The 25164-nt window shown below is 43.8% G+C and overlaps 1 protein-coding gene across 1 annotated transcript in view; it reads left to right on the forward strand.

The window, feature by feature from the left end:
- Positions 1–23921, forward strand: part of SHCBP1 (SHC binding and spindle associated 1) — a 31329-nt gene extending 7408 nt beyond the window's left edge. Inside the window, exons 3-13 of the mRNA XM_073605811.1 lie at positions 1288–1403; positions 1605–1813; positions 3115–3207; positions 9648–9881; positions 10058–10235; positions 11828–11948; positions 14315–14446; positions 15501–15619; positions 16871–16957; positions 17685–17817; positions 22281–23921. Coding sequence (XP_073461912.1) covers positions 1288–1403; positions 1605–1813; positions 3115–3207; positions 9648–9881; positions 10058–10235; positions 11828–11948; positions 14315–14446; positions 15501–15619; positions 16871–16957; positions 17685–17817; positions 22281–22717 — 1859 coding nt within the window. The 3' untranslated portion in view covers positions 22718–23921. The remainder of the gene's footprint in view (positions 1–1287; positions 1404–1604; positions 1814–3114; positions 3208–9647; positions 9882–10057; positions 10236–11827; positions 11949–14314; positions 14447–15500; positions 15620–16870; positions 16958–17684; positions 17818–22280) is intronic.
- The last annotated feature ends 1243 nt before the right edge of the window (positions 23922–25164 follow it).

Genomic DNA, 25164 nt, shown 5'->3' on the forward strand with positions numbered 1-25164 from the left:
CAGTGGGAGCCATTGGCTCTTGCTGCTGTCAATCACAGCCAGTGATCCAATGAGGAGAAAGCTGTGGGCGGGGCCTAGCCACACTCTGTGTGTGAATAGACCATGTCCATTCACAGGAGCTCGGAAGCAAGCCTGCTCGAGTGCACCCATGGCAAGCGGCTTGCTATTGGGGGTACTTAGCAGGAGGGAGGAGCCAGGACCGCTAGTGGGGGAAGCAAAAAGATAGGATCCGGGCTGCTCTGTGCAAAACCATTACACAGAGCAGGTATAACAGATGTGGGCTGGGCGTGTGAGATTTTTTTTTTTTTTTTTTTTTTTATTAATTTAAACCTTTTGAATCACTGTAAAAATAAGTGCCTATACTGTTTAAAATCCAGGAATACATTCAGTTGCTCTCTTTTTCAGCACTGTGCTGAATTTGTAGAGGCCCATCTGCTGACAGCCTAAAGAATAAAGCGGAACTAATTCCATTGTTAATCCCATTAACAGTAAAAAACAGTAACCTTCCCGGCATGCCAGGAATGCCAACTGTCATTTTTGCTTGTGTTCTCAACCAAACTGTCAAATCATCAAATGGCCGGTGTCATAACTGATCACATATGCAGGACCATGGCAGTTGCAGATCAAACAGATGACAGTTTCCTTGGCTGAATAGGATAGGAGGGTTTAGTTCTGCTTTAATTGCTGCTCATGGCTCTGGGCTACAACAAAATTGCAACCTCCAGGAAGAATTAACGGGAACCATGCTGGAGGCAATTTACAGCACAAACTAATTCTGGTAGCATAATTAATGTGGAATGTATGTTCCTTGCTAAATAATATGTATTTTTTATATCACTTGTTATGAGTTCCGCTTTTAATAGAGAAAAAATTTAGACCATCAGTCAGGATTTTTTTCCTCTCCCCACAATATCCCCCCCCCCCCCCCCCCCCCCTGCAAGAATATGTGCATTTTATTTTTACAGGTAATGCACCTGCAATTGCTGCAGACCCCTGGAGGAAGTGTCAATGGACTAGGAGTGTGTTAATTAGGGTACTTGTAGTTCTTTCATTCACAGATATCTGTGAATGAATGATGATGCTGTGTGGGCGGAGCCCTGCACAGCCATGCAAAATGTTAGTGATAGTGTGATACTGCAGGGGAGAAGAACCCTGCACAATTTTAGTGGGCAGGGGTATGGGGGGGGGGTTATTTGCACCATGTTACGTTTTACACCCTAAATAGGGGTGTAACAATTTTCAAAGGGTAAACTTTGCCTTTTAAGCCTTGTTATTTTGGATTCACAGGAGATGCCAAACCATCCGAAGTGATGGCGTTCATATCAGAATACTTAGAAAAGGCACTGGAATCCTCCGGCTGGAAGGCCGTTTGGCGCACGGACATCTTTGAGGTTCTTGTTGAGGTATACAATAGATTTTGTGTCTTCACCCCTTGACTGCATTTCTGTTGTGTGTATGTGTGGTTTTTTATTCATTTATTTTTGCTAAGCTAATGGTTTTGTAGTTCACAAATGGGTGGAGACCTACCAAGACAAGTGATGTGAGTGAATGGGCATTTTTGATGTTACCGGAAAAAAATTGTTTTTTTGTTTTTTTTTTAATAGGTGATAGACGTGTCTTACTCCAGTTTAAAGGCTGTTGTCCAGCTCTGCGAGCCATTCATGTGTGACTATCGTATGGAGTGCATCACTGAGCAGAGCATTCGCGACCTGCTGGAGGTGAAGGAGCAGAAGGTCCCTCTACAGGAGCTGTATGTGGTCTATGATGATTCAGGAGAATATGACCAGACCGCCATGTCCATTGAACACGTCAGGTTAGTAAAACAATGGGGTCTGGGTTATTTGCTCAGCATGAAAAGTAAAAGGGGATGACCACACACTACTACCAATAAGATCCATAAAGTTTATTTGCAAAAATAAAAAATCCAAATACAGCACACAGAGAGAGCAGTTGTTGACGCGTTTCACACCAGCTTGGCTTGCTCCCTCTGGATTTTTTGATTATTGTGAATAAACTTTATGAATCTCATTGATACGTGTTCATGTTCATCCACATTTTAATGCAGGAAGCCCACAGAATTCTGAAACAGAGGGAAGTTGTTTTCTAAATCCATGCCACCTTTTGTAAATTTATTTTAAAAGAAGTTGGGGATGTGAAAAAAAAAAAAAAAAAACACAAAACCCAGTTCTACTCACCTAGGTGGATGCAGCATTGGTCTGATGCTGCATCTATTGTCCGCCACCTCGAAGACTGAGCACTGAACAATCAAAGACTGCTGATTGCTCAGTTTTCGGTCAGTCACCGGCTCCCTGTTTTGCCCCTCCAGCACTCACTGAAATGCTGGGCTGTGCAGGGGGTGGGAGCTGCTGGCTTAGTCTCCCAGCGGTGCACTGAGCCAGCTGCCAGCCCAGGCATCTGGGTAGTTGCCGACTGTAAAGTTGGGATCTCTTCATAGCCTGGACCAGCTTAGTGACGACAGCGGACTATAGCCCACAGTCGGCTGAAAACGGGTCACAGGAGTGCAGAACAAAGTACACTCCTATGATCTATAGGAGAGAAGTAGTAGAGCTTTGTCCCGATTTCCCATTTAAGTTAATAAGGGGATGGTTATTTCCCTAATGTGGCATTTCAAGGGTCCCCATGTAAAAGGGCCTTGTCTTCCTCCAAAAAAAGTTTAAAGCTGATCCAATAGAACCACTTTGCGCAGTAAGTGTCGTGTTTTATTTTGTGAGGAGACAGGTTTAGGATCTCCCACCATCTGATGTCTTCCACCTTGCAAACCCACATGGATAATAAAGAGGAGGGGTCTCTCCGTTCTAGGTTAATGCAGGATTTGACTAAGTTCAGGAAGTGTCAGATTCGTGATATCCTTGCTGAGTAGTCAGGAACATTTTGTACTTCCAGCATTCTATTATTTATTTGTTTCTCAGAACAGGAATCATGTGAACTTTTAACAGGTCACATAACCTTCCAAAAATTCTATCTACTATCTCTTAGATCTAAACATTTAGCTCTGTGCCTTGGAAAGAGATTTAGCAAATCTTTCCCCCATATTGTCCACTGTGATAGTATGCTGAAAAGCCCCTATGACGTGCTGGAACTTTTCTCTTTCAGGTTCTTTTTCCAACACATCTGGCGCCCCTGGGATGAAGAAGAGGAAGATTATTTTGATTATTTTACAAGATGTGCTGAGCCACGATTACGCTTGTAAGAGCTGTGTAGAGCCATTTGGGGGGGGTTAATGATGTGTACAGCCATTTACAGGGATCTAGGGATAGGGAGGGATGACGGTGTACAGCTATTTAAAAGGGAATCTGGGAATGGGGAGCAGGGGGTTAAAGCAAAACACTTTTCTTTTCTCGGACATCACGGGACACAGAGCCACAGTAATTACTGATGGGTTATAGGGTATCACTAGGTATTAGACACTGGTCACACCCTAATCAGGAAGTTCAACCCCCTATATAACCCCTCCCCTTCCAGGGATACCTCAGTTTTTTACGCCAGTGTCTTAGGTGTTGGACGTGTAAAGATGTCCTGTGCTGAAGCTCCAAAAGGAATATTCTAAGATCCTATACTGGGGCAAGCCAGGCGACCGGATTCATTCAAAGTGTCTTTTCATGGCCGAATTGGATGGTACCCGGGCCTCGTGTCCGAAGAAACGAGGTTTTACCTGTAACGCTTCTCTTTTTAGAGAGCTGGACCCGCGGATCAGAAAATGGCTTTAAACTTCCTAATTTCTGGCGAGGTGCTTTACAGGCCCAGAACTGAAGGATCCCCCTACTGATGGGGGCCCCAGTCTCTGACGGTTTTTCCACAAACGGAGCCCACCGTGAGAGGCGAAGGCTGGGTCTGTGTAAACTGAACCCTGCGGCCTGGATAAGGTAAGAGGAGATTCCACAGAATTTTAATTCTAGTGGCTTTTCTCCTTTAAGGTGAATGCATGCTGTGCCTATTGTGACCACCGGGGGCTGCCAAGAGCACAAACCTTTTCATGTTTGATCTGTCTCAGCGTCCGCTGCATTAGCTCTTCCTCCAGCTCCAAAGGTAGATGGTGGGGGGTTTTCTCTGCTGGGATGGTTCCCCCAGGCTAGGGAAAGGCTCAGGTATGCTGTAAGGCGGGTGAGACCGTACTGTCACAGCCGCTGCCGCCACCGAAGCCGCATTGCGATGCAGGGCCCATCACTGCCGGCCTCCTCCTTATTCCCCCAACCCCAGCCTCCCTTCAGGCTTGTCAGAAAGGGTCGGCTCGCGCGGGAAGCGCTCGTTTTTCAAAAACGAGGGGGGGGAAGGGGGGGCGGGGCGTCAGCACAGCGTCAGCGTGCCCAGACGCCCACAGTGCCAGAAAGCATGGCCATTTAAAGCACACTGTACAGGTGCTCTGAGCTTTGGAGAGACACAGAGCTGACAGTCGCATGTAAGGTGGGACACAGGCATTCCCCTAGGCTGCATTTACTAAAGAACACCGGACTGGGCATTTGGTAGCAAGGCTTTTAGCCAGACTACATCGCTCAGCAGTCAGTGTTCGCTTTTGATACCTCACACCTTGTTGCTTTGCACTATGGGTAGAAGAGGTTCAAGCACCCCAAGAACCAGAGGCACTAGGGGGTCTCGTTCAGGTTCTGAGGACCCCCTGTCTGCTACACCATCCCCTCCTGAGGGACCAGGGGCAGCTGGACAGGGAGAGCCATTGGGGTTAGGGGCTACATCTGCTGCCGGCACTTCAGCCCCTGTGTACATTACACAAGAAGTTTTTTCCTCAACCATTTCTGGATTAGAGAAAAAGCTAATGGCCGCGATTACATCTTCACGCAGTGAAAGAAAACGCACAAGGCCTTCCTCTGCTTCCCAAGACCCTCAGCCAGAGGAGCTCTGGGATAAAGGAGATGAATCCCTTTCAGAGGATCGGGATGGGACAGATGATTCCTCTTCGGAGGATTCAGGTGGAGAGCGACCCTCTGCGACTTCCCAAGAGGAGAAAGTCTTAGTGCAGATCCTCACTGGTTTGGTCCGCTCCACATTTAAGTTGTCCCTACCTGAAACTACTACAGAAACCTCTTCTGCTTTGGGGTCACTGAAACCTTTCCAAGCAGCACATGCTTTTCCTGTTCATAATTTACTTGAAAAGCTGCTTTATTCTGAGTGGGATCACCCAGATAAGCGATTTCTTCCGCCGAAAAAGTTTTCTACACTTTATCCTATGGAAGAAAAGTTTACTAAGAGGTGGGGAATACCGGCCATTGATGCGGCCATTTCCTCTGTAAATAGTAATCTGACTTGTCCTGTAGACAACGCTCAGATGCTCAAAGATCCTGTGGATAAAAAGATGGACTTCTTATTGAAAGATGTGTTCTCTTTAGCAGGATCAGTGGCCCAACCTACAGTAGCAGCGATTGGAGTCTGTCAATACTTAAGAGACCATGTTAAACAGGTCATCAAAGTATTACCTGAACAGCAGGCCCAGGGGTTTGCTAACCTTCCTGCGGCTTTATGTTATGCTGTTGATGCCATTAGAGATTCTATCGTGCAAACCTCTCGCCTCTTGCTTGGGTTGGTGCATATACGTAGAATCTTATGGTTGAAAAACTGGTCAGCCGAAGCACCATGTAAGAAGCTACTGGCTGGGTTTCCCTTCCGTGGTGAAAGGTTGTTTGGAGAGGACTTGGATAATTATATCAAGATGATCTCCTGTGGGAAAAGCACTCTCTTACCTGATAAGAAGAAGAGTAAGCGTCCCTCTTTTAAACGGACTCTTTCCCCAGCGCCAGGGGCATCAGCCTCCAGGCAGTCACGAGGGTCTCCTCCGTATGGGGCAAGAAACAAGAGTCAACCCCAGGGACACAAGAAATCCTGGGGGAAAAGGTCTTCTAAGCAAGACACTAAGACCTCTTCATGAAGGGGCGCCCCGCTTGCTCGAGTGGGGGGAAAGACTGCTGCAGCTCTCAGGGCCCTGGCAGAAGGACTTCCAGGACAGATGGGTGATCTCCACGGTAACCTTAGGGTACAGACTGGAGTTCCAAGAATGTCCCTCTCCTCGTTTCCTCAGATCAGGTGTTCCCAGAAAGCCAGAAGAGAAGCAGTCGCTCCTTCTAGCGATAAAGCGACTTTTGTCGCAAGAGGTCATTGTGGGGGTTCCCACAAAGGATCAAGGATTGAGACTTTGTTCCAATCTTTCTATGGTCCGAAAACCAAATGGGGACGACAGACCCATTTTGGATTTGAGAGATCTGAAACGATTCCCAAGGATGCAGTCCTTTCGTTTGGAATCAATTCAGACAGTAATCTCCGTCCTGCAGGGAGGAGAATTTCTGATATCAATAGGCATCAGAGATGCAGGCCTATATGTGCCCAGTTTTCCTGCTTAACTGAAGTGTCTGCAGGCAAAGATCACTGCTCTAAGGGAGCTGATTCTGACAGTCAGGGCCAAGAAGGGTCTTTCTGTCCGCCTTTGTATAAGGCTGCAGGGGAAGATGGTGGCTTCATTCGAAGCAGTTCCCTATGCGCAGTTCCAAGCAGAACTGTTGTAACACAGTATTCTGTTGACCTGGAACAGGAAGGTGCAGGCATTAAACTTTCCAATGCACCTATCGCATGCGATGCGTCAGAGCCTCAGTTGATGGCTCATACCCGAAAACCTACAGAAGGGGAAATCCTTCCTACCGGTTGCCTGGGATCCTCTTGCAGGCAGGACGGATGCGTTGGTGATTCCGTGGCATCGGCTCTCACCGATTTATGCATTCCCTCCCATTCTGCTACTGCCACGGCTCCTTTGCAGACTCAGGCAAGAAGGGAAGTCGGCACTTCTGGTGGCCCCCGTTTGGTCCAGAAGAACCTGATAAGCAGAAATAGCAGGGATGATGGTGGGTTCCCGGTGGACCCTACCGATACACCCAGACCTGTTAGCTCAAGGTCCGGTGTTCCAGCCTGCCTCACAAATGCTAGATTTGACGGGTGGGCTATTGAATCCCACGTTCTGAAAAATCGTGGGCTTTCAGGTCCTGTCATATCTACCTTGATCAAGGCAAGGAAGCCAGCTTCCAGAATGATTTATCATAGTGTCTGGAAAGCTTATGTATCCTGGTGTGAATCCAGGGGTTGGCATCCCAGGAAATATGTCATAGGTAGAATTCTGGATTTTCTACAATTAGGATTAGAGATGAAGCTAGCCTTGAGTACCATCAAGGGCCAGGTGTCGGCCTTATCAGTGTTGTTTCAACGGCCGCTTGCTTCGCATTCTCTGATCCGAAACTTTATACAGGGGGTGATGCGTCTTAATCCTCCGGTTAAGGCGCCCCTAAACCCCTGGGACTTGAACTTGGTTCTATCGGTGTTACAAAAACAACCTTTTGAACCAATACGTCAGATTCCTTTGGTCTTACTGACGAGGAAACTAATTTTCCTGGTAGCTATCTCTTCTGCTAGAAGAGTATCAGAAATAGCAGCTCTTCCCTGTAAAGAGCCTTACTTGATTATACACAAGGATAGAGTGGTACTGCGCCCTCATCCTAGTTTTTTTACCGAAGGTGGTTTCAGATTTTCATCTAAACCAAGACATTGTGCTACCTTCCTTTTTTCCAGAACCTTGTTCTTCGGAAGAAAGGTCATTACATTCTTTGGATGTAGTAAGAGCAGTCAAGACCTATCTGGAGGCAACTGCTCAGATTCGCAAGACGGATGTCTTGTTCGTGCTGCCGGAGGGTCCCAATAGAGGACAGGCAGCGTCAAAAGCGACCATTTCTAAATGGATTCGACAGTTGATTAATCAAGCTTACGGTTTGAAACGGAAGGTTCCCCCGTTTCAGATCAAGGCACATTCCACAAGGGCTATTGGTGCTTCTTGGGCAGTGCATCACTGGGCCTCTATGGCTCAGATCTGCAAGGCCGCAACCTGGTCTTCAGTACATACATTCACCAGATTCTATCAGGTGGATGTGAGAAGGCATGAGGATATCGCCTTTGGGCGTAGTGTGCTGCTGACAGCGGTACAAGGTCCTCAGGTCTGATAGCACCCTACTTGGTTGTGATTCCCCCCCCTCAGTTGGCATTGCTTTGGGACATCCCATCAGTAATTACTGTGGCTCTGTGTCCCGTGATGTCCGAGAAAAGAAAATAGGATTTATTATTACAGCTTACCTGTAAAATCCTTTTCTTTCGACGGACATCACGGGACACAGAGGTCCCGCCCCTCTTCTAATACACCTATACTGCTTTGCTACAAAACTGAGGTATCCCTGGAAGGGGAGGGGTTATATAGGGGGTTGAACTTCCTGATTAGGGTGTGACCAGTGTCTAATACCTAGTGATACCCTATAACCCATCAGTAATTACTGTGGCTCTGTGTCCCGTGATGTCCGTCGAAAGAAAAGGATTTTACAGGTAAGCTGTAATAAAAAATCCTATTTTTACTATAAATATATTCCTCAATAGCCAGAAAACATTTGAATTCACTTTGTATCAAATGCCTTTGCAAACTTTGTTATTACCTTTTTAAAAATAGTGGTACTATCATAATGCTGCACTTATACCGGGCTGAGCTTGGGGAGGAACCCATTACAGGGTGCCTGTGAAAAACTAAAGGGGGGTGCAGATACAAGACCATTCACACTCAGCACAAGGAGAGAGAGGGCAGCAATGAGCGGTCTCTCATGGGCAATGCCTGCACAGAGTACAGAAGTTATCTCACACTGGATTACTCCAGAGATGTGGGAGAAATACACAAAGCACACCAAGATTCAAATAGAGATAATTGCAGTGAGTTTTAGCTTTAACACATTGCACACCAATTAGGTGTAAAGCTGAACTGCTGCTACTGCATTGAATGTGATGACCGAGTGCCTGTGACTGACGCAGCGGCAAAGAGAAAATGCTTCAGCTAGAAGGAAGTCTGCAGGAGCAAGGAATAAAGTATAAGGCCACTTTCACACTGAGGGTTTTTTGCACTAAAAATAGCACCTATAAACTGCCTCTTCTGCAGCCCCAGTGTGAAAACCTGAGTGCTTTCACACGGGCGGTGCGCTTGCAAGACTTTTTTTACCTGTCCTGCAAGCGGCATCACATCGCTCCTCCACTGCCCCTGCCCATTGAAATGAATGGGCGCTGCTTTCAAAGCAGCGCTAAGCAGGCGCTTTTAACCCGCTACTTTTTTTGTTTTTTCAACCCTTTCGGGGCATTTATAAGCGCGCTGCTATAACAACAGTAATGCCCCGTTAAAACTAGCGGTGTTTTACTGCTAACGGACCTGCTGCTTCAGTGTGAAAGTTGCCTAATTGCTGTTTTTACCCTCTAGACTAGGGATATGCAATTAGCGGACCTCCAGCTGTTGCAAAACTACAAGTCCCATCATTCCTCTGCCTCTGGGTGTCATGCTTGTGGATGTCAGAGTCTTGCTATGCCTCATGGGACTTGTAGTTCTGCAACAGCTGGAGGCCTGCTAATTGCATATCCCTGCCCTAGACAAAAAAGAGTATTTCACTCTTGCAGTGAAGGGGGGGGGGGGGAGGGGAGCCCCACTGCAAAGAAAACTTTTAGATTTTAACGTGCGTTCACCATTACATTCTATTTAGCTTTGATTAGACTGGCAACTAAATTCTGATTGGTTGCTCGGGCAAACACACCATTCTTTAATACACTCACGTTGTTTGTTGCAGCCATTATGACGTTCTGGAAGAGCGTATCCCATCCGAGCTGGTATCAGAGTATCATGCCATTCTAACACGCTGCATACAGGTCTACAGTCAGTTCAACAACCTCCGAAATGCATTATCCAGCAGCGACTCCGACAGCGAACTGGATAACGTATCCATGGTGGAAGGGATGAAGATGGATGGTGAAATGGAGAACCTGAAACGGAAGCTAAAACTGATCGAGAATCCTCTGCTGAGGTATTGTGCTGTCTTTGGCATTGGTGGTGTTCAACTGATTTCCTGTTTGCCAACAAACTGATTGCCACCCCTCCTTTCCTACATTTCATCCAACATACACTTTTTTTTTTTTTTTTTTTTTTTTTTTTTTTTTTTTTTTGTGGGTGGGGTTCTCTTTAATTCTATTCCTGTTGCAGGTACCTATTTTGTTGTCAGAATAGCCCTGGAAGGTACAGCCTGAAAAAAAAGGGTCCCCGTACTGAGTGTGGAAAAGTTATTCATGTTGTGTCCACAAGAATGACCATTGAGACCTTGACATGTCTAACTAGAGAGCGGTTGGAGCCGGAGTCTTGTAACCAAAACCAGGAAATCCAGGTAAGCATCCCCTTTTGTTATTTATTTTAATTTTTTGTTTTTGTTTTAAGAAATCCATTAAAGTGGTTGTAACCCTTAAAAAAAGCCTGATCATTTAAAGCATAGTGCTTGTGCTGTGTCATTTGTCCCTCTCTTCTAAAAAACCTGGTTTATCCTGCCTGTTTCTGTGTCGTCCTATGTAAACTGACCATGGTAATCCTGGCTACTGATGCATGAAACTGTGGTCAGTTTACATAACTTTCATCTCGCAGTCTCTCCTCTTTCTCTTCCCCTCCCTCCCTGCCTGTCAGCTCAGGAGTCTGTGTGTGATCTATCTCCTTGCCTTTCTCCTCCCCTCCCGCTGCTATAGCTGTAAAATTATTACTACTGAGAAATCCTGTAATCCCCTCTCTTATGAAGATATAATGTGCAGTATCTTCTTTTTTTTTTTTTTTTTTTTTTTTTTTTTTTTTAATATTGTTATTATTCAGCAAAATACCTTATTTTCAGCGCCACTGGGTGCTCACGTACCTCCTGCCACTTTCCTTCTCTCCACCCGGCTGACATTGGCGGAAATCTCAGCCCTTCTCACTGTAGTGCTCAGCTCTGGGAATGATAGCGCCGGTAGGTCACATGAGTGCCCAGCAGTGCTGTAAAATAAGATATTTTGCGGAATACATTTTAAACACAGATACTACCCATTATATCTTCTTTGTAAGAGAGGGCTTTTAAACAAATAACCGCTTTTAAACAAATAACATCTCTGTTGTAGCACTTGCTGTTCCTGGGCTTGTCTTGGCTCAGAGGGCTTGTTCTCACTAGCGGTTGGGAGCCATGTTTGAGCCATGGTTTTACCCCTTCTCCTTTAACTGCAGAGGTAGTGGCTGGGGGTATACACATGTTGCGGCAGGAATAATAGTGCATGGTGCTGCTCTGCATGTCCCATGCAACTGTGGGGGTGCAGAAGGTGATATAGTGCCTTTTCATTGCCTTTTCATTGCCAAATGTTTATTGCTCTTCAGAGAACAAGCCCCAAGAGTCCTGTTTTAAAGAAGAATTTTAAAGCCCATATCCAGTGCATATACAAGCAGATGCTATATACTATAACCTCTCTGGTGGCTTGTCTCCTACTTCTGTCAGTGGCCTCAACATCATACACTTCAGGAGTATCTGATGCCTGTACACCTTCTACCCCCTATATCTTTATAGGACACAGCAGTAAAAGGGGCTTCCATTAAATAGAGTAGCCAGTGTCAAAATTGCCAGCATGATCTGTTCCTTGAAGATTTACCCAGGAACGATTCTAGCATTAATCCCAAAAAAGCCATTGATTAGGGTTTAGTTCTTCATAGTTGAGAATTTTGTCAACAGCTACCGCTTCAATTTCTGCTTTCCTTTTTTTGTTTTTTACATACAGTTTCCTCAGCCTCTTTCACCTTCCAGCTATATAAAGTTTTTGTGTAGAGCAAAAAATACAATTCTGAATAGTCTTGGATTGTAATCCTCTGCTCCCAGTTTTGTACAGTGGCAGTCTAGGTTATTTTGTTTTATCACATCATGCGGTTGTAAAGAGGTGTGTTTTTTTTTTTTTTTTTTTTTTCCCCCTCTTGTAGTTCCACCAAGATCTCCTGGAAGCAGTGAATGCGTGCTATGATGGTGATCTGATCCTGATTTGTCCTGGACATTATAGTATATACAGCCAGATCTGCATTGCAGACTCTGTGCATATAGAAGGTAAGGTTGGTTAATGTGTGGATTTTACTATTGGGACTTGTAACCAGGGTGCAGTATTGGCACTGTAGAGCCTGGTTGGTCTTGGCTGAATGAATATCAGGCTCTGTTTTATCTCTGGATGAATGGAGCTGCAATTCAGATTCAGCAGCGGTGAGTGCAGGAACCACCAATCTTCCTGTCTGCTAACTTCTGTGCCCACTTATTTGGCTTGTATCTGAATGATGGCTCTGTTAATTCATAAGTATATCTATAACCTGTAATTTCTGCAACAAAGCCCATTTTGATGCTTATGAAGAGCAATGCAGGAGCTGGATGTACAAAATGAAGTCCATGACTTGTCTGAACAAACTGTATTGGTGTAGGTAGGTAGAGTGTTCATAGAAAACACAATTCAAAATTTCTGATTAAAGTGGTTGTACAGGCTAAAGGGTGTGGTGTTTTTTTGTTTTTGTATGCAGAGAATGCGTTAAGGTAAAAATCCTTTTCGGTTCACCCCCTAAATACTCACCTGAGCCCGATTTTTGGTCCAGCGCTTTGCCCGAGAGCAGCGGTGCTGCGCTCTCTCTCCTTTCTCGCTGGACTCGGAGAGACCTATTGCTGACAATCAAATCCAGTGACAAGGTGGGGCCGGGCCACACTGTGTGTGTGTGTGTCAATAGATGCAAACAATGCGACTCGGGAGCAAGCCTGCATGAGTACCCTTCTAGGCAAACGACTTGGACCTGGTACTCCTAAGGCAGGAGGAGCCAGGAGCACTAGTGGGGGACCCCAGACGAGGAGGATCAGGGCTGCTTTGTGCAAAAAACTATTGCATAGAGCAGGTAAATATAACATGTTTTTTTATTAAAAAAAAAAAAAATCCTTTGCCAATTTCAAGCTAAACACACACTAACAAAAATGCTATTGTGTGTTGTAAGATACGTTGCTGTTTAGTATCTCCTTACTACTTTAAAACTGAACACTGGGCACACAAACTTATTTTAAATCTATTCTGCAATATCCACAAAGGGTATAGATTTACTTTGTGTGCACCAAATGCCCTTATAAACTCAAATATTGCTTTATAAATGTAGTGGTGACATCATCACTGTGCTGTACCTTGCCCATGCAGAGAGCAGAGCTATGGGAGGGGAACAGCAGACCCCACCCACTACAGGCTGCATGCTTAAAACTACAGGAGGGGGCGGAGACAAGACCAGTCTCTGCACAAGGAGAGAGTTCAGCAGTGAGTAGTCTTTATTACAGGAAGTCTCACACTGGATTACTGCGTAGATCTGGAAGAAATACACAAAGCGCATCGAGATTCCTGAAAGGATACATGTGACAAATGTATTTAGGCAATATTTGCATTGAGTTCAGTTTCAATAGTGTGTGGTTTTTTTTTTTTTTTTTTTTTTTTTCCTTTTTGGAGAAATCCTACCCTGGCAGCGCACTTTAATTTTGCGTGACCTTTGTTTACCGGAGCCATTGGATTAGAATTGCGATTTAGGTCATTGGAATGAAGGGACACGTGGCGCGGAAAATCTCCACCCCACTATCTGACAATGAGGTGAAAAAGTACATGTGCTACATCACATGACCACAAGATAAGGGGCATACAAAGGTATTTGAGGGTATGAACAAGGAAAAAAAGGTGTACTATAGCAGTAAACCTAGGTCGGACTTTATAGGCATAGGAAACAACAAAATATGAGAATAAACACTATTTATTGAAAAATACACAACATGAATAGAACAATACAGAAAAATTAAAAATCATGTATACTGATACATAATGTGCAATGAGCCCTTGTGTATTTGAGGGTAGTTAAATGATGCAGTTTATGGCCAGTTATTGTTTGTGTCTTTTTTAGAGTTGGAGTAAACTCCCATAATGCCTTTTTACCTATGGGTAAGCCTATAATAATTCTTGCCTATAGCTACTGTAAATATCTCCTAAACATCCACCATATAGGAAATATTTTACTGTACATGCAGCCATTGACATCACCGCTGCATGCGCTCTGAAGAAATGGCCACACAGGCTGATCCTTCGGAGTCCTGTGTCGTAAACGGCGGCTCCCATGCACATGCCCCAGAGTGACGTCATTGCGGCTCCAGCCAGTCACACAACCGGAGTCTGTGAATCTGGAAGAAAGAAGGGTGAAGATGGAAGCGCCTTCAGCGGTGACAGCTTGCCGCTGGAAGGGCTTTGTTCTAAGGTAAGTTTCACATAATGAGCTAGTATGCGATGCATACTACCACATTATGGCTTTACCTTTTTTCAGGTTAATAAAAAATTTAAAAATAAATCGTCGGCGGTTCACTACTGCTTTAATGCTCCTGTGCAAATAAGCTGTTCTAATTGCATACCCTTTCATTTCCAGGTTACGGGATGGCAGATGACATCATTATTGAGAAGAAAGGGAAAGGGGACAAGTTTGTGGAATGCTGCGGTCCCAGTGTGAAAATCTCCAATGTAAAGCTGATCCAGCACAATGCCGTGGAAGGAATTGTCAGTAAGTGTGCTATCTGCTGCCAGAACAGATCTCCCAGAGGTGATATTGAGTATTTCCATTGTTATGAGTCTTGATCCCTCTGCAGATCACCTTGGCAAACAGCTGGAAGTTCAGCCCCCTCCTTCCCACGCAGTCTTCTGGGATGCATTGCTGGTCCCAGAGGACTACGGGACCATTCACGAGGCGTAGCGTGACTCGCGCTTGCGCAGTAGGAAACGGGCTGTGAAGCCGCAAGGCTTTATTCCTGTTTCCCTTGCTACAGATGTTGGTGCCTGCACCCAAAGCCGTTTGAAGATTCGGCTCAGGTAAGGACATTGTGGGATCCCTAGACAGGTAAGTGTCTTTATATTAAAAGTCAGAAGCTACAATATTTGTAGCTGCTGACTTTTTTTTTAATTTTCTCTGAAGGAGCCTGGAGCTCCTCCTTTTTAAGTGCAGTGTTGGAATACATATGGGAGCTGTTAAACCTGCCAAAGGAATTTGTATGTCTGTCCATCCAGTCCTGAGACTTACACAGACCTGGAAATTTAGTTATATATATTATAATTTTTTTAATTTTTCCTTTGATACACCTAAGTAACCCTTACAGGTCTTGTTTCTTTCCCGGCCTTTGGCCAGTAAAAGCAGCGGACTGAATCTCATCACTGTCACTTTGTTCTCTCTTCCTACTGGCATGTCCCTTGTTAGCAACTGAGCACCGCAGCACAGTTTTTTTGGCTCCTCATGCTGCTTCTCCCTCCCCCAATCTGAGCTCTGCTGTACAAAGTCATAGTAGGTTTATACCAAGTTAAAAGGTACTTGCGCTGCTTGCATCACAAACAAGGCATTTACTAATGTAGAAATAGAAACAAATCATTTTGTATGTTTTAGATCTGCCTGGTGTTTAGGTTTAATTGCATGCATGTCTGTCACATTTACACATTGGGCATGGCACAGGGTAAATCGCAATTGGTTGAGTAGACTGTATCACTGGTGGTTGTTCTTGGTGAGTTCTGCTGCCTAATTATTGGCTGTCTGGAGTTCTCATTGGTATTTCTTTGTGTTGTGATTTTAGGCGTCCTCGGAGGGAAGACTGAGCTGGAGAACTGCGTGTTTCAGTGTGACACCACTGGCATTACAGTGAAGAAATCGGCAGAATTGGTGATGAGATATTGTGACTTGTATGGAGCAAAGGTAGACTTCCTCCCATCTTTACAGCTACTTGTATATTAGGAATTCATATAGCACTGACAATTTATGCAGCATTTTACATACTCCATATTTACATCAGTTCCTGCCCTCAAGGTCACACCGTCTAAAGTTCTCTATTTCACATACATACATACAAACATATACATCGTAGGGCCAGACTATACAGGAGCAAATTAACCAATCACCATGTCTTTAGAGTGTGGGAAGAAATGTGAGTACCTTGGATTACGGGGAGAACATGCAAACTCCATGCAGATAGTGTCCAAGCAAGGATTCGAATCAGTGCTGCAAGGCAAAAGTGCCTACCACTGAGCCACTGTTATCACCACCTTTTCTGAACACTGAGCCACACAGCACTCATCTCTCCCATGGATTTAAATGAGCTGAGAGCTGATCATACACTATACAGTTTGATTGTACATGATCTTAAAAATCTACCACCAACTATTTAAAGTATTCCTAAACCCAGGAGCCTGCATTCACTCGATCTGGTCTCCCACAGTATACAAAACATGGAAATGCAACGATTTTAGTTAATATAAACGGCTAAATACCTTTTCTCATCAGCAGTATATAGCAGTCTTTTGACTTCTATTAGTGCCTAGTTAAAGCTTATTGGAGGAGTTTTCACACTGCACTGGCTGTTCTATCAGGATGCAGGACCCCTGACCCTCTGCCTATACAGTGCTGATTGGCCCTGTGCTGATCACATGCACTCTCCCAATATAATAATAATTAAAAAAAAAATAGCGATACACACCAAACTGAGCATGTGCAGCCTGACTCCAGTAACTGTCTTATCCGGACCCGTTTTGGAGTTGGTGGAAGGAGGAGAGGATCAGAGAAGACGGGATCAAACAGCATTTTTACACAATGCACAGTGTAGGTTCCACAGTGAGTATAACAAGCATCCTTTACTGCATCTACAGACTGATTTTACTGTTGTGGGTTTAGTAACCTTTTAATGTAAGTGCCTGCACATTGAATTCAAATTGAATAGATTGTTTGTCTTTGCCTTCAGATCATAGTTTTGGTAGGATAAAAAAGATTTTAGAGATTGTACATTCAGATTGTAATGTGTATGATCAAACTAGGGCTGTAAATGTTAACACCGTACCTTGTAAGTGTTTAACTTTTTTTTTTTTTTTTTTGAGCATCTTATCAGGAGGAATGACCCAGCAGCCATGCGTTTTTTTGTTTTTTTTGTCATTCTACTTTATGTGTCTCATTCAGGGAGCCGGCCTGGAGATCTATCCTGGAAGTAACTGCAGCTTGACAGATAATGGAATCCACCATTGCAGAGACGGCATTCTGATCAAGGTACGAGGGCGCAGACCTGACTCCTGAAGGGAATCTGCCATGAGACAGAACATCTGAGATATTAGGCTTTGCTGGAAGCAGCTATTACCTCTTATGTGCTGCAATACTATATTCCAAGAAGGGTCTATGTAACGGTAAGCTGTGACATTGTCTGACTATGGTAAGACTATACCACTACTTAAAGTGGAGCTTCACCCTCTTGAACAACTTTGCCCCAGTAAATTGCTGATACCTCCATGATAGGCACCATTATAGAATAAAGGATTCGCTGCTGGCGGTTACCGTAACAGAGAAACTGAAACCGTTTAACTTAATGCAAACAATGCTCTAAGGTAAAAAAAAATTTTTAGGTTTATTAACACTTTGTTTATTAACGTGCTAAGTGTTAATTGTTAGGAGACCCCAGTATCAGGTTGCTTTAAGCTGTTATTAACATCTGCTCTGAGTCTCGCAGTCTAAAGCAGTCATTGGTGGTTTGGACCCAATCTCTGTGTTTTCGGGGAGACATGGGCCCAAATCCAAAGCAAGACCACTCTAAAGGTCCCCCAGGCACACTCTTCCCAAAGAGTAGTGCTCCCTTAAAAGCCAGGGCCCATAGTCAGTAGGTAAGAGGTCACCAGAGGTTGTGCGGCTGCAAAGACCAGGGGGACAGAAACAATATAATTACATGAGGTAATAAAACATTAAATTGCTCCAGTCTAAATTTCTTCTTTAATTCTTTTATCAGGACTTCATTGACGAGGTTTATGATATCCCCAAAATAATTCTAGAACACAACGTCATCCACAACAATGAGGGCTATGCTGTTGTTTTGGTGAAGCCGACTGCTACAATGGAGAAAATGAGGCCAGATCAAGAAGGTGACTCTTCCACTGTATAGTTTGCCTTCCCTGTTCCTGTAACTCTGTCTGGAAATTGGGTCAGTGTGATGTTTTAATAATGTCCCTAACTTCTTAAAGGGAAAAAAAAAAAAATCTGACTAACAACCAGTTGCAAATGGCCTATTTTGTATGTGGCACTGGTTCAAATCTGGTTGCTATGGAGACTTCGCATAAAAGCCACCAGAGGGTACTGCCTTTTCTCAACTTGGTAAAAGATAGGCCAGCTAATATACTCAAACTGTGGACTCTTCATTAACCAGATGCCCACCTCCCCGCGTACTTTTACTGCAGCAGTGAAGCCTGTACGCTATTCTGCACTTCCGGGTCTGTTTTTATAGTGCAAAAAAACGCAGAGGTAATCAAATGCCACCAAAAGAAAGCTCTTTTTGTGGGAAAATTTTGTTTCATTTGTGTACAGTGTCGCACGGCTGTGCAATTGTCAGTTAAAGTAACGCAGTGCCATATCGCAAAAATTGGACTGGTCATGAAGGGGGATACATCTTCCGGAGCTGAAGCGGTTAAGGAAGGGACTTGGCAGTATCACTGCTCATAATGGATAGAGTATCAATAACAAGGAAGGCTGGGGTGGCCTCCTGGTAAACTTTTCAGTTAAGAAATTGCTACGTTTGATCACTGATATGCACACCAACATGTTCTTTTAAAGTGAACCTATCAGAGTAACAGAAACATCTACATAAATTCATGACCTATACAGAAACATGATGTATGATTTTTTCCAAAAAGTTCCACTTTTTGACCTTGAGCTCCCTGAGATGTTCTCAGTCTGCTGCAGGCAGGGGGAAACAATTCCTTACTCTAAGAATCGAGAAAAAACTTGCACTATGACAAATTGGCCTAATTCTACTAGTGCTCCTGATGCTGCTGCTCAAAGTATATCAAACTTGAAATTCATAAAGTGATCAACCACAGCGCAAACCAGTGATTGTGATATATATATATATATATATATATATATATATATATACAAAATTAAATGGTTCCAAAAATGTTGATACATTAATATTCTTCATCCAAGGTGCTAACAATGAAGTGCTGTGAACGTACCCTTTTGTGCCGTTACTCACCAGAATGTGTGGACCCACAGCTGATGTGCATGAGGGTCTAATATGCTTATGACTGGTGAGGAGGGTAATATAAGTAACCAGGTGTGCAAAAATTAGCATTCAAGCAAAACATATAAGACCCCTTTCACACTGGGACGCCTGGTCGTTAGTGCTAAAGCGCTGCTCGTTTTAGCAGTGCTTTTCAGCTGCTAGCGGGGAGTTTTTGCCCAAAAAAATTGGTAAAGTACTGTTTTGCGGTGCTTTCAAAGTGCTGCCCATTCATTGCAATGGCCAGAGCGTTTTTGGGAGCACTAAATGCAGTGCTCCCAACCCGCCCCAAAGATGCTGCTTGCAGGACTTTTCGTAACGTCCCACAAGCGCATCGCCCCAGTGTGAAAAGACGCACACTGCAATGAATGGGAGGCGCTTTTCAGAGGCTATGTCTAGCGCTAAAGTGCCTGAAAACCACCTCAGTGTGGAAGTAGCCTTGCTCTATTCATTGACACAAAAAAAGTGTCCATAAATAAACAAAAGTGTAGAAATTCTTCACAAAGTGCAGTCCGTGCTGGTATTCTCTTGATACCGGTGAATAAAAATAATGCCGGAAGTGACCCAAATAAAGTGAAGATAATATACAGTGACTTTGGTGAAAAAATTGATAGAAGATCCACCACCTTATATTCTTAAAGGCTTTGGACACAGATGGGTATATACCCACTGGGTCAATCAAGCTTGAAAAATAGTGGTCCCGGAAGGCAACTGCCGCAAAAGACAGGTTCCAAGGGATCAGAGAAACTTGCAATGATGTGTTTACAGGAGTTTGCTCAAAAAACATCTTTACTAGGGTTCAGTCACAGCCCCTTGGAACCTGTGTCTTTTGCGGCAGCTGCCTTCTGGGACCACTATTTTTCAAGCTTGATTGACCCAGTGGGTGTACACCCATCTGTGTCCAATCCCTCTGGTAAGCCTTTAAGAATATAAGGTGGTGGATCTTCTATCAATTTTTTCACCAAAGTCACTGTACAGTATCTTCACTCTATTCGGGTCACTTCCGGTATTTTCCTTTTTGGACTACTACAATATGATTGTGACTGTTACTATATATGTCATTCATGACAATTCTACTATCTAGTGATTTTCCACTTATACCAATATTGTGTGCACACCACGTTTTTGGATTTATATATTATTTGTTTTATTTTTTATGTTTTTTGCATAATGTTTGTACAATCACTGGCTAACTACATTCATTATTCTCAGTGTATGTCTGAGATTCTCATATTTTCATAGTGCATTTTTTTATATTGTATGTTACTTTTTGCATGAGTTGATCTTCTGCTGTGCTGGCTGCTTTTATTGTCTTAAGGGGACAGTGCGGTGTGTGTATATACAATAAAAATAATGCCAGCACGGACTGCACTTCGTGAAGAATTTCTACACTTTTGTTTATTTATGGACACCTTTTTATTTTTTTTTTTTTTTTTGTTTCATTGAATAAAGTTATATGTTTTGCTTAAATGCTCATTTTTGCACACTTGGTTTATAAAGGATCATGTATGCACACGTCCTCAATAATTTGGAATGGCATTTCGGTTTTGGGCTTGTTTGGGATATTGACAGCGCTGAGGATATAGAGAGAGAGAGAGAGAGAGAGAGAGATATAGATATATATAGAGAGAGAGAGATCTAAATCATTTAATGCTCAGGACATTTTTTCCAATTCACCACAGCAAAACACCCACATCTCACCATACCGCAGGAATAATTCTCATATAATTATAAGTAACAATTTTTCACACTCTTCCTATATGGGCAGTAAGATACAATGTCTAGTTGTCAGCATTCCCATCACTCATATTCCATTGAGATAAAATAGAGAGAGAGCTCTTATGCCCCGTACACACGATAAGATTTTCTGATGGAAAATGTGTGATAGGACCTTGTTGTGGGAAATTCCGGCCGTGTGTAGGCTCCATCACACATTTTCCATCGGAATTTCCGACACACAAAGTTTGAAAGCTTACTATAAAATTTTCCGACAACAAAATCTGTTGTCGGAATTTCCGATCGTGTGTACACAAATCCGACGCACAAAGTGCCACGCATGCTCAGAATAAATTAAGAGACGAAAGCTATTGGCTACTGCCCCGTTTATGGTCCCGACGTACATGTTTTACGTCACCGCGTTCAGAACGATCGGATTTTCCGACAACTTTGTGTGGCCGTGTGTATGCAAGACAAGTTTGAGCCAACATCCGTCGGAAAAAAATCCATGGATTTTGTTGTCGGAATGTCCGATCAATGTCCGACCGTGTGTACGGGGCATTAGAGTGTAGTATGTTCCATTTATACAATTAAAAGGTACAAAATCACACTTACAAAACTCTAAAAGGTAAATCGCTTTGCAATCCTAAATGAAATAAACGCCAGCAAGGCTCGGGTTACTCCTGGTCCGCCGTGAGTTTACCGGCGAATGTGAAGTCGATATGAGACCGGAACTTCCATCGACTCTTTTCGTCCCTCCCACAAGGCGTTTTAAAAAAGATTTTGATAGACTAGTATATTAATTGTGGATTGAAATTCTTGGGACGGTTTAATTTTTGATTCATTAAAATTTTTATATATATATATATATATATATATATAATCTCTTCAGTGTGAGGTTTTTTTTAATCACTTTTGCGCTGTGCTTTATAATTCCTCAGTATGCTCTCCCCCCCCAATAATCAGACTGTACACTGTTGTAGTGGGGTAACCTCTGTAAGGGATAATAAATACCTGGAAGCGCTACATTGTCATATCAATTCTTTAACATACACTTCAAGTGGTAGTTGCCCTTTTGTGGAAATCTAGTAAATGCAACAACTGTGATCTCTTAATTGTTGTGCATTTACTAATTTTGTGCAATGGAGCCTGCAGAGCATTGTGCTTGTGGTCAGTGTAAAGTACAGGCTCTTGCAGAGTTACAGAAGTACAGACCTGCTGTTATGAGTCTAGAGGAAGTACGGCTGGATTAAAAGGGGTGAAGTAGGAGAGATCACCAGTCTGGCTTGGCAGAGTCACTGTGGCAGATGGAACATGTGGTAATTCACTGGGAGCGATCCCAGACATGAATGATGGAGCTGTGTGGGCGGAGCCATCTACAGCTGTGCCGATATCTAGATTCTAAGTTTCTGCCCGAAGATGTACCCAGAGATTCAGGTAGGGAAGGGGGTGGGTTTTAAGAATGCCCTAATTATGGGTGTAACATGGTCTAATATCTGGATTAATGCTTTCACTTGAATAACAACATCTATCTGAAACTCTGTTTACTAAAATGGTGGTATTGAGTGAACTTCATCTTACTAAAGAATATACTGTCTCTTTTTCCTTTTAAAGATCCTGAAACCAACTTAATGGAAGGAAAGACAACCACAGGTATAATCCAGTTAGCAGTGGGTGAGACTGTGCAGCCAGACAATGCTGACCAAATGGAGAGTAACGCTGAGGATTCTGGGAAGCTCCCCACTACTGAGATGGAAGATGGAAGCTGTACTGACCTCCCAGGCAAAGAAGGAGAGTGTATCCCATTACTTACTGAAGAACAAGCCGATGACTACACTGCTAGCGAAGAGGCCGATGGCAACCAGACCATTTCCACCGAACTAACCGCCAATTCCAGGCGAAAGACCATAATACACAAGAAGAGACTGAGCGCCATGGGGATAACCAAGGCTGACGACGACCAGATCCTATCCCAAGAGATGTTTGTCTCCATTGCCAATAATCAGTTTAAGTGGAATGGTAAAGGCAGCTTTGGGACCTTCCTCTTCTAAACTTCAGGTTGCACGTGTGAATCTTGAACTTGTCTTCATTTGTATTATTGCTTATTTAATTGCTCATCATCATTGCACATGTACATAAGATGGCCATGCTGAAGCTTTTTGCACCAAAATTAAGATAATCATGAAGCTAGGGGGACTTGAAGGGTTGTTTTGTATATAATGTATTTTTTTTTTTTTTTACCTGTCTGCCCATGTGTAGCAATTGCATAATAGTTGGTAGGTCTGAGCTGAGTACACTGTAAAGCTCTGGTGCCCTATCTACAGCCCAGGGGCCTCATTGCAGGCCTTTGGCACTTGTGCTGCCCTTGGGACCCCTACAGATAGTAGTTTCTGTTTCTCTATTGCCCTGTAATAGCTGTGATCCCTAGTAGGCAACAGCCTGTCTCCTGAAGCAAGTTTGCATTCCCCAATTTCTACAGCATTTTTGAAATCTCTGACCATCTTCTGGAGCACGTCTACACTCTTTGGCCATTTGTTGCAGCTTGCCCAATATTGACTATCTCCCGTTGCAGTCTCTGAGTTTTATGCAGCATTACGTTTACTGAAAATCACGTGTGGTCCTTTGGTGAGGTCAAAGTCTGCAGTAGAGTTGACCCTCGCTGCTACAGAGGCTGTAAAAGAGATTTTTGCTATGGTTGGGTCTCTGCCCACATTGCCCACCTCTCCTCCTGGCTATTCACAAAACAAGGTTCATTTAATGAATGAACAACAGAGAATTTGCTGCCGTAAGAGAGCCTGCATTACACTGAAAGAAATCACAGCTTTCAGACCTTGCCTGGTTCTGGTATATTCCATAGATTAAAATGGCCTCATCTAATTGGTCATACTTGACTGTAATATTGTGGTGATCTACACCAGTGGTCTCCAAACTGCGGCCCAGGGGTCAGATTTGGCCCTTTGCTTGCTTTGATCCAGCCCTTGGCACACTATTTCTTCCACTGATGCCAACGATGGGGCATAATTCCCCTCACTGATACCAGTGATGGGGCACAATTCCTCCCAATGATGGTACACAATTGAACTGTTTCACACAAAGTGCTGAATCAGACAATACTGTATTTTCCCCAATCCATAAAAGTATTCCTAGCACTGCTTCTGCATACTTTGTACTGCCAAGGGATATGAGGCAAAGAACACACAGTGGGATTTGGGTAATAAAGTTTGCATGTTGGCTCTGCCATAGCTTTTTCTGCTCCATGTCACTGATGTGAATTGTATCTTCTTCCTCTTGGGCCTCTCCTTGGTTCTCTGCATGAGCTATTTCTGACAGTCTATGCTGACACCAAGAAATCCCTTGGGCCCTGACCACCCCTCTCCTGCCTCCAGCACACAGCAGGTGATTGACAGCCCCACAGCTGTGCATGTTTCTCTGAGACTGTAGAGGGGGGGGGGGGGGGGGTGTCCATTCCCTCCACTCGGCTTTCAGATTACACTTGGCTCTCCTCTCTGTGCTGTGCTGTGTGATGTCAGCTGCTGGATCTGAGAAAAAAAAAACAGAGGTTTTGCCCGGATCAACCAATAAGTATTATCAGTGGTGGCCAATTTCAGCGGGTAAGTATAGGATCTGAGAAATGGCCTTTTATCTGTGTTTTGGAAGACTGTAGAGGATAGAGGGCTGCAGATCAACAGGTACAACTGGTGTAGAAAGATTTGTTTTCATCTGTGTTATCCCCTGAGGCTTGTCCCTTCAGTGGGTATATGTAAGAATTTACAACCACTTTTAACTTTGACATAATGTTTTTTTTTTTCCCTGTTAATTATGCATCTTTGTTACCTATATAGTCATATGCAGACTGCGTAGTGTTGGCTCCTAGATTTTTTAAGCTGGCTGCTAGTTCTGGGTGAGAGTTGTTCATTGTTCAATCCTTGGAAGTCATCAATACTCCTAGTGGATCGCTTTCCCCCTGGACTTTTTAACCACCTCAATACTGGGCACTTTCACCACCTTCCTGCCCAGGCCATTTTTTAGCTTTCAGCCCTGTCACACTTTGACAATTGCGCGGTCATGCAACACTGTACCCAAATGATTTTTTTTTTTCTTCACATAAATAGAGCTTTCTCTTGGTGGTATTTAATCACTGCTGGGATTTTTCTTTTTTACAAAAAGAAAAAAAGACCACATTTAAAAAAAAAAAAAAAAGTTTCTCATTTTCTGTCTGGTTTCCATGGTGGCGAGGATTTGAGGGGGGGGGGGGGAGGGGGGGGCAAAGATTTGTGCTGGGAGGTGGCATTTTCAGCAGGGGGGTGATTTTGTCTTGGGTGGGGGGTGGGTAAATTAGGGGTAAGCATGCAGATTAGTGCTCAATTTTTCTTGGGGGGGGGGGGGGTTGTTAACTCATAATCCTCGTACATATTGGGGGAGCTGCAGTTTGGTGTTTGCCCTGGGCTCTAGATGGCCTTGTCCCGGCACTGTGGTTGTCCTTACAGCACTGCAGAAA

This window comes from Aquarana catesbeiana, linkage group LG11 (assembly GCF_042186555.1).
Source record: "Aquarana catesbeiana isolate 2022-GZ linkage group LG11, ASM4218655v1, whole genome shotgun sequence".
NCBI lineage: Eukaryota > Metazoa > Chordata > Amphibia > Anura > Ranidae > Aquarana > Aquarana catesbeiana.